Source organism: Mobula hypostoma, chromosome 24 (assembly GCF_963921235.1).
Source record: "Mobula hypostoma chromosome 24, sMobHyp1.1, whole genome shotgun sequence".
Classification (NCBI taxonomy): Eukaryota; Metazoa; Chordata; class Chondrichthyes; order Myliobatiformes; family Myliobatidae; genus Mobula; species Mobula hypostoma.
Genome location: NC_086120.1, coordinates 14106439 through 14121903, shown reverse-complemented (window position 1 = coordinate 14121903; position 15465 = coordinate 14106439). Strand labels below are relative to the sequence as shown.

The window sequence follows — 15465 nt, the reverse complement described above, 5'->3', positions numbered from 1 at the left end:
TGAGGCCCACTACCCTTCGAGCAGCATCCATCAGAGAAGGATGCAATCTATAGGCTGGAACAGGCCAGTGGAGATAGTTTCTTCTTGGCTGGCCTCCTCAACCTCTCAGCAGGTGACCATAGGAAGTTCTGACTACAGTTTTAAGCAGACTGTGTCTTTGTAAATCTAACGCTCAGTTTTGGAAGACAAATGGGCAATGAAAATAAAAGGAAACTGGAAACTTAGCATCTATGAAAAAAATGGGAAGAAATTGTAAAGTCACAATCGCCAAACTAAGCTGGATTTTTCACCTCAGCAAATGAAGTTCATCATGAGTTTTCTGGAGAAGAAATTTGACCACAGTTGCATGGGCCAAATGTGTTTTGCACAATGTACTGTGCTTCAGAAAATCACTGTCAACGCCTTCAAAGAAGATGAATTTCTACCATAGTATTTTTATCTTAGTAACTAGATGAAATTACTTTGATTCTTAAACCATTTTGGTGTGACAGTTCAAAGAATTGATGGGTCAAATGGCTGCTTTATTTAATTCCATGAATCAGTAAATGAAACACATCTGGAGTTCTTCCTTCATTACAGCTGAGGGAAAACTCTGCCCGTGGCCTGCCAAGCATTACACTGTAAATTAATATTGAAATAAGAATAATTGGTATAATATATAACTGCAATATAATTCTAAATTGTGGGAACAGGCAATTCACGGTGGGGAGGATCAGGAACAGGAAGGGCAAAGGATGACGGGGTGTGAGGCGATTCCATGCAAGCAAGCTGGTGCAGAGTGGGGGATGGGATAAGCAAAGCAAGCAATCACCTTCATCGCTCACTGAGTCATCCTCTAGCTGTCCCACAGGAGGGGGCCAAGGGAGCTCTTTAATTTCCTTAATCTCTACTGCAATGGTGATCATGGACAGGTTGGAGAATAACAAGGGGGAGAAAAGGTGGGAGAAAAAGGACAGACAGAGCTGAGAAAGGTCAAACAGCACACCCTTCTGATCTCTCCATTCAGAGATGATCTTTAAAACTTGCCCAGCGTTTATGCATTAAAATGACAATTATAGATAAAGACACCCTTTAGCCCCAGCAGACTTCCCGTATTCAGCCATTGCCACGACTTGACCAGTTTGCTCAGCTGCCGTGTGTTCACAGCTTCATTTGTCAGCATGGTCCAGTGCACTGGGCAGGGGGGAAAGGGAAATCACAGGATCATTCAATCCTGAGCTGTTCTTGGGCACAGCATACAGACTACAGGTAAAGTCATAGGCAGCCTGCAATCCCTCCTGGCGAACCCGACATGAATGAGCTCTTGATTAAAAGCGGAGAGTTTACTTCCACAGGCTTTCCCCCCATTCAGTTTCAGAAACTCTGGAGGAGTGGACTACATAGTGTGAAGACACTACTGGAGGGCTAACTTTGGAAATCCCAGCCCCAGAGTTACAGCAAGATGTTCAATAAATCATTTTTTCCAAGAAGCCTTCAGATCAGACAAAGCGTAACCAGAGACCTGGATCAGAACTTAAGTCTGCACCTCAGTTTGTAATCAATTTGCTTGAAGATTAATAAGATCCAATATAAGTGAAAATCTTTCTTTTATTGTTTGCATTCTAAGTTTGAGACTTCATATCAAAACAGAAATAATAAAAGTAATTGCATTTATAGAAAGATTTTTTATTGACTTTATATATCCTAAAGGATTTTTACTTTCAACTAACGTTGTGTGAAGTGAAATGGAAGAATGCAGCACTCCTTCTACAGTGTCTTTCAGTAACTAGTTCCCTAGCACAAATGCTCCCAAGCGTCTTGTTGTTATATTTGGTTGGTTAAAAACGTCAAAGAGCAAAGACATGTTCTTTTAAAATTAAACTGTCAATCAAACTACCATTTCCAAGTTCCTAGAATTGTCAGGGAAGTTAGAATGTTTAACTAAGGCACAAAGTGCCAATTTCATTGTATCTCTGGAGCTCTATTTAATTGTATTGTGGCAATCTTCCTTACCTTCACTGAGCTGAAATCAAGACACAAGGCCTGCCACTCCTGTTTAAATGTATCCTTTTACAGGACTTCAAAAACTATGGAATGTTCACACATCCCGAGTTCCTCCTGAAAATGTGTACAAATAGAAATTCAATCACATTAAGTTTCACATCACCATTTGTGAGTATTTGGTGATGTAACCCTGCCACCATTTCCACTTCATGATGCAGCAGTTGATGCCAGTCACCATCAGTTCTCCATTTACAGCTTTCCTGGGGAACGTGAACTATGTTGTCCTGGCACCAATCATTGTTGGGCATTCCCAGGACAACCTGTCCTTCCCAACATGGGATGGATCTACCAGGGCAACTTCCCAATTTACCTTGCAACCTTCTGGTGGCTACTCAACAATCTCTCTGCATTTCACCCTTCTAGACCACCTCCATAACCTAGCTCTCTGATCTCCAACCTTCTGAGCCTGCAGTATCCCCAGGCTCATCTAGGACACTTTATTCTTCTGCCTTTGCAGCCCCTAAGTTACTGGCCAGCAAGGCTTGATACCAACTCTGCTCTATCCTTGTCATTGGCTGGGTATCAGTGCTCATCACCCATCTAAATGTGACATGAGAAAAATCCTCCCAATGTCTCTGTAACTCCACAATAAACATACAACAGCATCATTACTATACTAAGTGCTTGAGGAGATTCAGCATGTCATCAAAGGCTCGCACAAATTTCTATAGATAGAAGTATGGTGGAGAGCATTCTGACTGGTTGTATCACAGTCTGGTATAGAGTTTCCAATGCACAGGATCACAAGAGGCTACAGAGGGCTTCAGACTTAGCTCCGTCATGGAAACAACAAATCGAAGACATCTTGAAGAGACAGTGCTAGTTGGCTGCATCCATCACTCAGGACTGTGACCACTAGGATCATGCTCTTTCCTTGCTGCTAGCATCAGGGAGGAGGTACAGGGGAATGAAGACCCACACTTCCCCTCCATCATCAGATTTCTGATTGGTCCATGAACACTAGCTCATTATTAATTTTTCTGCATTATTTATTTATTTGTCTATTTATCTATCTATTTATTAAGTAATTTATAATAATGTTATCTCTTTACTCTGTACTGCTGTTGCAAAACAACAAATTTCACATCATATAAGGCACTGAGAATAAGCCTGATCCTGACTGCGAACACGAGAATGCAATATCTTTGAAATGAATCTGGATACATTGGAGCTGTTCCAAGAGCAGTTGACATTGAAGTGGTTGTGGGGGCAGGTCTGGTAGAGGAAGGGGTCAGCTTATGTTGGGAGCTAAAAGAGCCACATGGCTTACTGAGTGCCTGCCAAAGTCAGCTTTACAGGAATGTTGTAACTTGATCGCAGCATTCTAATGTATATGGAGAGTAGAGGACAGAGGGATTTCCTGACCTACTGCAACACTACTCTTTCTTGTGTCCTACATTTGCCCGTAGGCTGCATTTATTAGTTGAAAAAAAAGTATCAATGCTTGCTGGGTCAGGTGTTTCCAGCTAATGTTGTGTCTCTGAATCAGTTAAGACTGAGGCTCATATGCTATTTACTTAAGTAATAATAGTCCAGTTGCTGACAGGCTAGACAGTCAAGGGCAAATGTTAAAGTTTGGCTTATTCATCAAGCAGCCTGCCTTGTGTTGGTTAAGCAGGCAGATTAATGCACTGCAAAGGCACACATCATGGACACATACACCCAGATATACATATAGATATCTATAGTGAACAAATGCATACATGTGAGTGTGCTCAGATGTTTATATGTATATACGTATGTGGATGTATGCATGTGTGATTGCGCATGTGTGTTCTTCAAAATTTCGGCACAGGTGCATAGCTTGTATGTATACCCACACTAATGACGATGCTACACAAATTATTTTGAGTCAATCACAGTGCATCCTGTCTTTTTGACTCTAAATCATATGTCAATTTGAGTGCAATGTGCTAGCTAGGATGTTTGATTAGCCAAGTTCATAATATTCAAGTCTTCAAACTGATTTCTGTGTGATTATAAACACAAGTGGGCTCTTCAGATTTTCTGTTTCTTACTCAAACGAATCAACTCTAATCTCTGTATGAGGTTCACAACTTCACATTCAGTACATACCGTGAATATCTGAAGTTCTCTGCCTTGGGGGGATGTGGAGGGAAATGATGATGTTCTGGACACCGAGGGAAGAGGGAGAATGCGGGAAAACGTTGCCGTGGTAGAAGGTCAATCGTCATCGTGACGGAGAGCTCTAATGCCAAGCTCCTGCTCCTATTTCTATTATTCTTATAACTGATGCAATTCCTAACGTGAAGACTAAACATACCCACTCTCACCACATCACAAAACAGAAATGAAAACCCTGCCTGCGGGGGTGTAAGCTTCCAATGTCTCTCAACGCCAGGAATAATTAATCGTGACAGATGCAACCTATGTGTGGTGGTGGAGGGAAGAAGGTGGGCTGGCAGGGTGAGGTGTGGTCCTAAATCATCAATGGGTTTACTGTATGGCAAGATTAAGGGTCAAAAATCTGTCCAAATCAATCCGGGATTTAGGTTCTCAAGGGTCAAAATTTTTAACTATATATTTAAAATATCTGTCTCTCGTCATGAGAAATGCTTTTTGGACTTTAATGGTTAATCCACTCTTTAAAACCTATCACATATCTGGGCCATTTACCCTTTTAAAAACAATCTATTGAAGGAACTTAGTGTCTCAAGCAGCATGTGTGGGGGTGAAAGGAATTGTTGAAAATTTTTGGTTTGGACCCCTTCATCAGTTGTTCTTGCAGATTGCTTGTTGCTCCAGATTCTAACGTCTGCAGTCTCTTGCTTCCCTAGATACATTTGTGTTTGGGTCCTAATAATGTGGTTTGGGATGCTTCATTATGGCCGAGGTGCTATTTAAACAGAAGATGTTGGTTTTCTAGTTTCTCGTGAATGTTTACGTGCAACAGGCCTGCTGCCTTCTTTCCCCAAACTCAGACCTTTTTTCAGAGGCACTGCTGATTTAATTCTCCGCATAATGGGCACAATCCCTCATTGCTAAGAGCAGCTGCTGACAACGTTAGAGAAGAAACAGAACATCATTGCAGTGTGTCACCGCAGTTTCATTACGTTAAAGTGCCAGATTGTAATTTACAGGCCTACCTTTCCTGCCGGCGCGGCACATATTATAATAATTGCAGGCTGTTCATCATATCCCAAGGCTACTTTTTAGTGTGAAAAAAAGCGATTTACCCCCTATTAAAATGCATAACTTTACAAATCATGTTAACGGGTTGTGTTCTTTTCTTCCTCATTTTCACACCGTATGTGATAAGAATGCAAATTCAGAATTGGTCTGACATCCCATTTCATTTACCTCAGTCTAACACAGACTAAAATATTAGTCTATGAGAATATTTCAAGGAAGTTGGCCCCTTGGGTATTAACTGGTACTGGCAGGCAGTGCAGAATGAACACTTCCCTCTACAGCTTCATTTCATCAAGAATTATGGGAATTCAAACCTGTCATATTAGTCCTAAATAATAATTACGTATTGCAAACTCCTTGGCTGTTCATTTCATTTCATTGTCCTTGGAAGGAACATAGCAACAGGAGCAGGCCACTGAGCTACAGCATGTCTCCAATTACCTATCTAGATTCTACATCCCTTAACAGTTTTATCTTGCCAACATACGTCAGTAGCTTGTATTTCTTTCCATATCATCTCTATTTCCCCTGCCTTTAAGTGCACTTGCACTTTTGATTTTATACTAGAGGACAGAAGATTGCCCTATGTAATTCCAGATAAAGGTATTAGGGCTATGGGAAAATGGCACAGAAGAGGAGTTAAAACCTGGGGCAGATAAGGCATCATTTCATTGAATAGTGGGACAGGTTTGAGGGGCCAAATGGCCTATTTTCTGGTGTTCTTATCTCAGCTTTTATAACAAGCTTGCTCTGAGTTAGGTGATCAAAGCCAAGATGGTTTAATGTGCCACAATTAGTTTCAGCTCCATTGTATAAAATGAGATAGTTGTGCAATACTTCAGTAAAACTACAGAATGAACATGAGATAATTTCTGATATATTGTTTTACCAGATGGTACACTATATATGAGTTTAATGCGTTCAATAAAGACAGATATGTTGATAGCTCCATTTCAGTTAATTGTCTTTTTCATGCAGCAACACTAATGAGTCTACAGACACTACACTAGTGAAGAGTCTAGGATGTTGCTTCAGGGAGAAGCAGAGCAGAGATCCTGTGTGAAGAAAGTAAAGGTTGGGGCTTTTTCAGTGGAGGTGTCAACATGATGGATATAAGGGTGAACATGAGAGAGGTAGGTGGTCACTATCATTTTCTGTACATATGGTGTGAGTTCAGAAATTCCTGAGGGCAAATAGTATCTTTAAGGTATCTGGGCATGATACAGAGCAGAAGGCGGTGCCGTACATGAGAAGTGAATAGTGGTAATGTCATGGGCATGTGAGACATCGGTGAGTCTACTATTGCCACAAACTTCCAAAGAAGTGGATGTGGTGAAGAGCTTTAAGAGACATTCTAATCCAGTGCAGCCAGAAATTTGAGAGTGGCGCTAAGAACCAGAAGTGATTATTGTTGGATAATACCACATAATGTACTGGTTGGGCACAGGAGTACATTCAGCCAGAGACTCATTCCACCGAGATGCAACACAGAGCGTCATAGGGGGTCATTCCTGCCTGTGGCCATCAAACTTTACAACCCCTTCCTTGGAGGGTCAGACACCCTGAGCCAATAGACTGGTCCTGGACTTATTTCCATCTGGCATAATTTACATATTACTATTTAACTATTTATGGTTTTATTACTATTTAATTATTTATGGTGCAACTGTAACGAAAGCCAATTTCCCCCAGGATCAATAAAGTATGACTATGACTATGACTATATGAGGTCCAGCTGGAGGCATTCCACACCTATTTCAATTGGTTGTAGCAGATCTCTTAGAATGTGGACTGGCAGATGAGAAAATCCAGGAAAAATTATTTGATATGGTCGATTTAACATTTATAGGAACGAGTAACTGGTAATTGGATTATTATTGTCATATGTATGGGGATATAGAGGAAAGCTTTTTTTAATGCATGCCATCCAGGCAGACTATTCCATACTTAAGTATATTCAGGGAGTTCAAAAGAGAACTAAAACAGAATGCAGAAGTACGACACAAGGGACTGCGGATGGTGGAACCTCGAGCAACGCAGGAGACACTTGAAGAACTGAGTGGGTCAGGCAGTATCCATGAAGAAAAATGGACAGGGTTGAGATCCTTCATTTGGACTGGCCACAGACCATGTCGAATATCTTTCCTTTATCTCTATTTTAAATGGCTTAAAAATTGAAGTAATTGTGCTCAGCACAGTATTCCAAGGGAACAAAAAATCATGATAGCAATGTGATTCATGATCTTCATGACTGAATCAAGTGGGTTTGCAAGTAGGTCACATCAGTTCAAAAGGTGGACAGGCTGAGTCGCTTATCTTCAGAATGGCTGTCCAAATTGATCTGACGCTAGCAGATATGTCACATGAAGTTATGAGTCCCTGAGGAAAGTAATCAGAAATTCACATTGTGATGCTATTGGGTTCACTGTCTGCAAAGCCCTAAACTGAAAAAGGAGATTTCAAGCCCTATCCAACACAGGTGTCTATGGGTACCCTCACCATAGGGAGGTTATGCATTGTGAGGCCACGGGTGGGGGTGTGCGTCATGGTGGTGAAAGAGAACTTGATATCCCCAGAATTGTGACTGTAATATAAATGGACATGAGCAGCAGAAAATATACCCTCTGTACGCAGAGCAAATATTGAATCTTTCTAATCTTGAGGCTATGTCCCCTAGTTCTAGTCTCACCCAGTAGTGGAAACAACTTTCTTGCATTTATCTCATCTATCTCATCCATAATTTTATATATTTGTACAACATCCCCTCTCATTCTCCTGAATTTCAGTGAGCTTAGTCGCGGGGGACTTAATCTCTCCTCATAGGCTAACTAAATCCCTCATTTCTGGAATCAATCTGCTGAATCTCCTCTGCAGCGCCTCCAAAGCCAGTATGTCCTTTCTCAAGTAAGGAGTCCAGAACCACACGCAGTGCTCCAAATGCAGCCTCACTAGTACCCTGTTGGCCAATAAGTGGATCAGTAAGTGAAGCTGGTTATGCATCATGACATTGGGATACAAAACCAGAAAGTGTCAGTAACAGAGTGGTTTGTAAAAACCACCAAGAGATCAAGAAACATTCTGCAGAACAAAGTAGAGGAAAACTGACAATCTCACACTCTTGGGACTTTGGTGATGCTGAACCAGTTGATATCCAGGCCCTTGGATGTTAACTAATTAACTAATTCCCTAACATAGGGCACCATTGTAGCGTTGCAGTTAGTGCGACACTGTTACAGCTCAGGTCAGAGTTCAGAGTTCAATCCCAGCATCCTCTTTAGGTTCTCCACGTGGAATGTATGAGTTTTCTTCAGGTCCTCTGGTTTCTTCCCACAGTCCAAAGATGTACCGGGAAAGTTATACATTGAATCTTATCAAATACTCAAAGGCCTTGATAGAGTGGATGTGGAGGGATGTTTCCTGTGGTGGGAGAGTCTAAGAACAAAAAACACAGCCTCAGAATAGAGGAGCGTCCTTTTAGAATGGAGACGAGGAGGAATTTCTTTAGCCAGAGCGTGGTGAATCTGTGCAATTCTTTGCCACAGGCAGCAGTGGAGGCTAAGTCTTTATGCATATTTAAGGCAGATTCTTGATTGGTCAGGGCATGAAGGGATACAGGGACAAGCAGGGGATTGGGGCTGAGAGGAAAATGGGATCAGACATGATGAAATAGTGGAGCAGACTCGATGGGCCAAATGGTCTAATTCTGCTCCAATATCTTATGGTCTTGTGGTCAGATTGTTTATTGCAAGTTCTCCTGAATTAGATAAAGGTTAAATTGGGTTTGTCCGGGGTTGCTGGGCATGGCGTTTTGAAGGGCTGGAAGGGCATATTCCATGCTGAATCTCTAAACAAATAGATATTTTTAAATTAACTGCTTTTTATGATGTTAGATAAATCTTGTAGGGAACCAGGTACAGTTAACAGGAATGCAGGAAAGTGGGTCTTAGTGAGTGTGAACCAGGAACCCAGTGAGAAGCAAGGGTGGGTCGGAACCGTGACCTCAGTTAGTGAAAAGGGAGAACAGGATTCAATGCTCCATTAAATAAGGAGTGTCATAGCCAGGGAGTGCAGGAACAAGGACCCTGGTGGATGGGAAGTGACTGTGGTAAAAATCACCCGGTTAAACAGATGATGAAATGTTGAGATTTCTGAATTGTGACGTGGTTAATTATTTGAGTTTTACTGTAACAAGCTGGTCAGAGAATAGGATGAACAACACCAGATGGAAAGGTACTTTGCGACCAGGACCTGAGTCAAAAACATCACTTGGACAGCAAGTTGGCTCATTCAGAAGAACTGTTCACAAATCCCAAAGGTGGGCAGTTTAGAGAGAGAATCTGTAATCTGTTTAAACAGCATGGTTCACAATCACTTCTGGACAACCTTAACCCCGTTACAAAGGTCTACAAACAAGGTGAGAATCAAGAGGCTCAGCTTAAGCTGCGGTCGTGAAGTAATATTGATTGAATCTGGCAAGAACAATACGGGCAGAGGCAAGACAATGAGAGTTCAAGAGTCACGGATACAACAAAACAGAAAGAGGCCCTTTGGGCCACCTTGTCGGTGCCTAGTCCGATTGAGCTGCGCTTGGACCATAGCTCTTCATACACCTCCCATCTATGTACTTAAATGTACTTCAAATCTCTCTTAAATATTGAAATCGAACCTGCATGCACCAATACTGCTCTTCTAAACTTGCAGTTTCCCCTTTCTGGTGAAGAACTCAGTGTCTGCAGTGTTCTTGTTCTTTACAGAAATGCTGAACTGTTTGAACCAAAGCAGACTGAGTTGGGTACAGATGATTGTAATGTAGTGAGGAGGCAGGATGAAAACTCTTGAGAAGTACCGTGATATGTTACAGTTGCTTTTGGTTTAGTAATGTTGGCACAATACAGTGTAGACAGAATGTGGCAAGATAAGCTGGTGACAGTCATGCTGAACAGAAAGGCCTGGAGACAATTTAGAAAGAGAAATCAGAAGAAGTGATTTTGTACCTTCAAAAAGGACAGCAGCCAGAAGGAACAGAATGGTCTGGTGACTGCAGAAATCAGACATGGAGTTAGAATGCAATACAACGTGAAAGCTGGGCCTTTCAGATAGAGAGCCTTGAAGGTGATGGCCATAACTCAATAGTTGACGAGAATGCTGACAGGAACTGAGGACCTGAGTTGTAGGGAGAGGCTGGGCAGGCTAGATTTTGTTCCCTAGAGAGTAGAGGACTAACACCTTAAAGTGGTGAAAAAGATCCTGAGGGGCATGGATAGGGTGAATGCACAGTCATTTTCCCAGGCAAAGGGAAGCAAAAATTAGAGGGCATAGGTTTGAAGAGAGAGAGGAAAGATTTAAAAGAGACCTGAGAGGTAACTTCTTCCTGTAGAAGGTGATTGAGCGTATGCAATGAACTGCTAGAGGAAGTGGTTAAGGCAGGTACAATAACAATATGTTAAAAACACTTGGGCAAGTACGTGGATATAGGAAGTTTACAGGGCTATAGATTGAAGGTGGAAAATGAAACTAACTTAGATGGGCATCTTTGCTGTCATGGACTAGTTGGGCCAAAAGGCCTGTCTCTGTCTTGTATTACTTTATGGCTGAGACTCCAAGTAACAAAAATCGAGTTTGTGGTGTCTAATAATGTGTCAGCAGAATGCATAATTATAACTGCTGTTGTAATTCCTAAGAACTATTAGCCTATGTAAGGTTTTACGTGAACAGTTTGTGGTTTAGAATACTTGTCTTAAAATGTATTCATAGTTATAAAACAAACTATTTTAAATTAACAGTTGCAGAAGATGTGAAACTTGACAAAGCTAACCTGGAGAATTGATCTACTGGAAAAATGAACGCCTGCAGTCTATTTGCCAGTGAAGAACTTAGCTGATGGAATACAAAGAGACTAATTGAATTTATTATTGAAATTTAAAAATGCGCATCTCTATAAATAGCTATTTGCATAGTTTTATGTGTGCAATTACTGATGATTTGCATAGGTTTATTACTTTAACTCAAAGGGGAATGTATACAAGTGTTTGTATACAGTTAAGAAATATGTGGTATGACTTTTGATACACTGTTGTTCCATTGGTGAGAGTTTTCTATCTTCAGTAAAGGATATCTGGTTGAAAGGTCTACCTCTGTTATTTGCCTTAGCAATTGGCCCCTACTGCAGAATGCAAATGAACAATGTTAAATGTGGGCAGGTTCGTGGAGTCTTGTATAGACAGTCTCTAGCTACAGGGCATGGAAGGCTGGTTCCCATTTTCAGGAGCAAGAAAATGCAGCTCATGCTGTGCAAGGAAAAGTCTTAGAGGGAAGGGAAGAAGTGCAGGCAATTTTGATCTCTATAGTTATTAAGTAAAGGCTTTGATTACAAAAAAAAATAGTTGCTAGTGTGTAAGTAAATAGAAAAAGTACTGGAAATATTCAGCAAATCAGGCGGCAGCTGTGGACAGAAAGAAAAAAAAGGTGTTTCAGATCAATTAATAATAGCTTAATCTATCTGAAAGATTAACTCTTCGGCCGACACAATGGTGCATCTAGCAAATCACCTGCCACATAGTGATGGAGACCTGGGTTTATTCTGATTTTGGTACTGTCTGTATGGAACTTGATTGTTTTCCCTGTGATCCTAAGGGTTTACCTCCAATCCCTAAGAAGTGTAGGTTGGTAGATTAATTGGCCATTGTAAATTGGCCTAGTTCAGTGGTAGAATCTGGGGAAGTTTACGAGACTGTGGGGAGAATCAATGTAGGATTAGAGTAAATGAGTGGATGACCATAGGGTTGGACTCACTGGGCCTTATCCCATGCTCTACCACCCGAGGACTCTGTTCCTCTCAGCAAAATTACTAACCCAGGTGACTGACAGCACTCAGCCCATTCTGATGCAGGGTCTCCACCCAAGTCATCGATCATCCCTTTGCCTCCACAGATGCTGTTTGACCTACTGAGATACTCTAGCAATTTGCTTTTTGCTACTCAGTACATCTCAGATCTATTCCCTTTCCAATAAGAAGGAAAAGTGTAGCAGGCACTTGGGAACCCCACCACCTGCAGATTCTATTCCAAGTTACACAACATCCCGATCTGAAAAGGTACATCTGCTCTCTCATTATCATTGAGTCTAAATCCTGGAATTCTATCCACAACAGCACCAAGGGACCACCTTCATCAAAATGACAGTGATGGGTCAAGAAGGTGGCTTACCCAAGGATGACTGGATATGGGCAGGTGTTACCAATATCAAAAATGAATACAGAATGATGATGGCTGACCTGCTGAACATTTTTAGCAAGTTTATATTTCAGATTTCCAGCATCTGCATTATTTTCCTTTAATACCAGCATACAAAAATATTAACTTGTCATTTCAGCCAAGGTAATAACAGGTTAATTTTTCACTAAAATAGTTGGAAGAATTACAAACCAAAAGGTTAAGGTTTGAACGAAAATCTCCCAAGTTATCAGTTGACAGCCTGTGATCTTGACAATTAAATTTAAGCCTAGATTCCGAGAGATAGCATTACTCCACGTTAGATGTAGTTTTCAATGATTATAGTGTTCAAATTTAGTTTGACCCAATGGAATCACTACCTTACACAGGGGGAAATATATTGCACAAATAGAATGAAGATGTGCCACAGTAGGAGTACAGGGGAGTTTCTTTATGATATAATAGAGATGAAATCTTTTTGTTAAACTAATACATTAGATTTCTGATGAAAGGTCTTTGACCTGAAATAGTAACATTTATCTTCCTGTCAATGCTACATGACCTTCTGAGTGTTTTATTTTCTGCTTTTTTTTGTAGTTTCTGATTTCCTGCATCTGCAGTTTTTTGTTGAGTTTTTAACGTATTTTGGGCTTCATTACCATCCAATTATATTTGTGCTCTTTCAATGACTGCACAAGCAGAAAGAACAAATAGGCTCAGATCCTCCTGGTACTTATGCATCAGTACCAGTGGGTTAATACACAAACAGTTTCTTCTCATTTGCAATATCATTTGAAGTGATGTGTGCAGGCAGCCCGTGGGCAATGATCTGACATCTCACATCTCACCTGAATGGCAGCTCTTAATGGACTTGTACAGTGCGTGTTGGGGGCATGAAGGCAAAGGCTGTATTTGAGAAAGAAAAAACTATTAAAGCCATGCTGTGGGGAGCCTTCACATCATAATCTGATCGTTGTCTTCATTTGCTACCCATGTGCAGATAAATAGGATTAGATTAAATTGGTATCATTGCCATCACAGACATTGTGGACTGAAGGGCCTATTCCTGGACTGGAGTGTTCTAATCACTAGAGCTGACAGAAAATGTGAATTCAGATTTATTGTTCTTCCTTAACCCACGGTCAGTGCTAATGAATGTCGGGATCCTGGAATAAGAGTTTCAAGTTGGAAGCATTTGCTAGCCAAGAGCTCAAGGCAAAGTTAGCTCTTATATGATCCCTGTCAAGACCTCTATAGATCCCAAAGCTCTTGGCAGGTAATTATGTCCTTAGCTGTGCACACTTGAGTTGTAATAAATGTAGTGGCCAACTTTTCCCACAAGTAGTAACCGGTAATGAACAAGTAATTTGATTTTAGTTTAAAGTTAAATACAGATCAAATCCCACTTCCTTAAGATCCTTTCTATCAAGTCTAAAGCATAGACAAGACCTCCGTTAAACACGAAAATCATAAGAACTGCAGAAAGTGGAAATCTGAAATAAAATATTGCCTGGTATGCTGATTTTATGTCTTTGTCTCAGTTGGGCATCTTGTCTGAAAGGGTGGCACCTGTCACACAATACTGCTGAGGAATTGCAGTTTATGTATTTTTTGCCCAAATTCCTGGAATAAGATTTGAACTTGCAGCTTTCTGACTAAGACGCTGAAATGGATAAAACTACTCAATCCAATAGAGCAATGAAGTTTAATGATCACGAACCTTGGGCAGCGCGAGGAGTGGATGATAATCACAGAAACGTTGACTATATTGCACAGCATTCAATAAGATTAGACTCATTGTTACATCAGTGCTTAAATTGTTTTTCAAAGGAGGCCAGCAGAGAGACCCCCTGATGGCCCCACTAATGTGGCTGAATAGCTGGACTGTACATGCTCAACAGTCACTGATCCAATCTGGGTCCACGGGGTAAATTCAGATTAGGATATTGTAACAATAAGGAGGAAACAAGACATGTTTCTGGTTGCCAAGTATCATTCAGTGTATGTGTGCATTCATGTGAGGGGATGCGAGGTGAGGATCGATTGTACGATGTTTGCCGGCTCTCTGGTGCTGCTCCTTATGAAGGTTGAGTTACCAACAAAACATTCGTTATTGAAGGCAGTAAATTCCCAGCTAACAGCAATGTATGCTACAATAATACATGCAGATTCATGTCTCACGGCACACTTGATTCTTAAAGGTACAGTAACTTGATGTGAGGCCACATGCTGTTGAAAAGCCTATTATTGAGAATTGTACAAGGGGAAAGGGAGTGGATCCTGAATTAGTAAAACTACAATTATAGGAACTAGGAGTGAAAGGAGAACTACTTAAAATAAAAATAAAAATGCCTCTATCACATGTTCTGAAGGAGCTCAATACACTGAACAAAATAGAGGCTTAGGGTTCAGACTAAGTTGTGCATTTGAAGAATTATCCACCACAGTTAGTTAATTCCTTATGTATTGGCCAATCAGTCAATGTTAGGATCTAGGTAAAATACTATATAACTGACAAACAGCAGGGACTGTTGGTGCTACTATAAAGTCAGATATAAGCATCTGAAACAAACAAAAGCCAACCACCTTTCCTTGACCTTCAATAGTTCCACCAGTAACCTTCTAGAGGTCACCATTGACTGAAAGCTAACTAGACCAAGTACATTAACAGTGAATTCATAGATAAGGTACTCCACGATGAGTTGCCACTCCAGCCCCTCGAGGAATGTAATGGTCCGTGAATCACTGCCTAGATGAGGACAACATAATCTAGTTCAGAACACTTTAATTAGTGTTCTGGTTGTGAAACTCATTCCCCACCCAGTCACATGGCAGCTGCAGAGTGTATGATCTACAGGATCAATACAACAGTTCTGATAATATACTTTGAGAGTATCTTGGTAAGAACATCGACACTTCCAAGTCACACACAAACTTGACCTAGACAAATCTCATTTCTCATTCATCATTACAGGGTGTGTAATGGCCAACTTTTCCTACGAATAGTAACCGGTAATGGACCGGTAATTTGATTTTAGGTTAAGGAATAAATACAGAC

At 40.9% G+C, this 15465-nt stretch overlaps 1 protein-coding gene across 2 annotated transcripts in view; it reads right to left on the bottom strand.

The window, feature by feature from the left end:
- LOC134337356 (SH2 domain-containing adapter protein F-like) overlaps nucleotides 1-15465 on the bottom strand; it is a 343478-nt gene that overhangs the window by 106026 nt on the left and 221987 nt on the right. Inside the window, exon 5 of one of the 2 annotated variants that reach the window (XM_063032282.1) lies at nucleotides 812-889. The exons of the other annotated variant lie outside the window; for it this stretch is intronic. Coding sequence (XP_062888352.1) covers nucleotides 812-889 — 78 coding nt within the window. The remainder of the gene's footprint in view (nucleotides 1-811; nucleotides 890-15465) is intronic. 2 annotated transcript variants of the gene reach the window in all.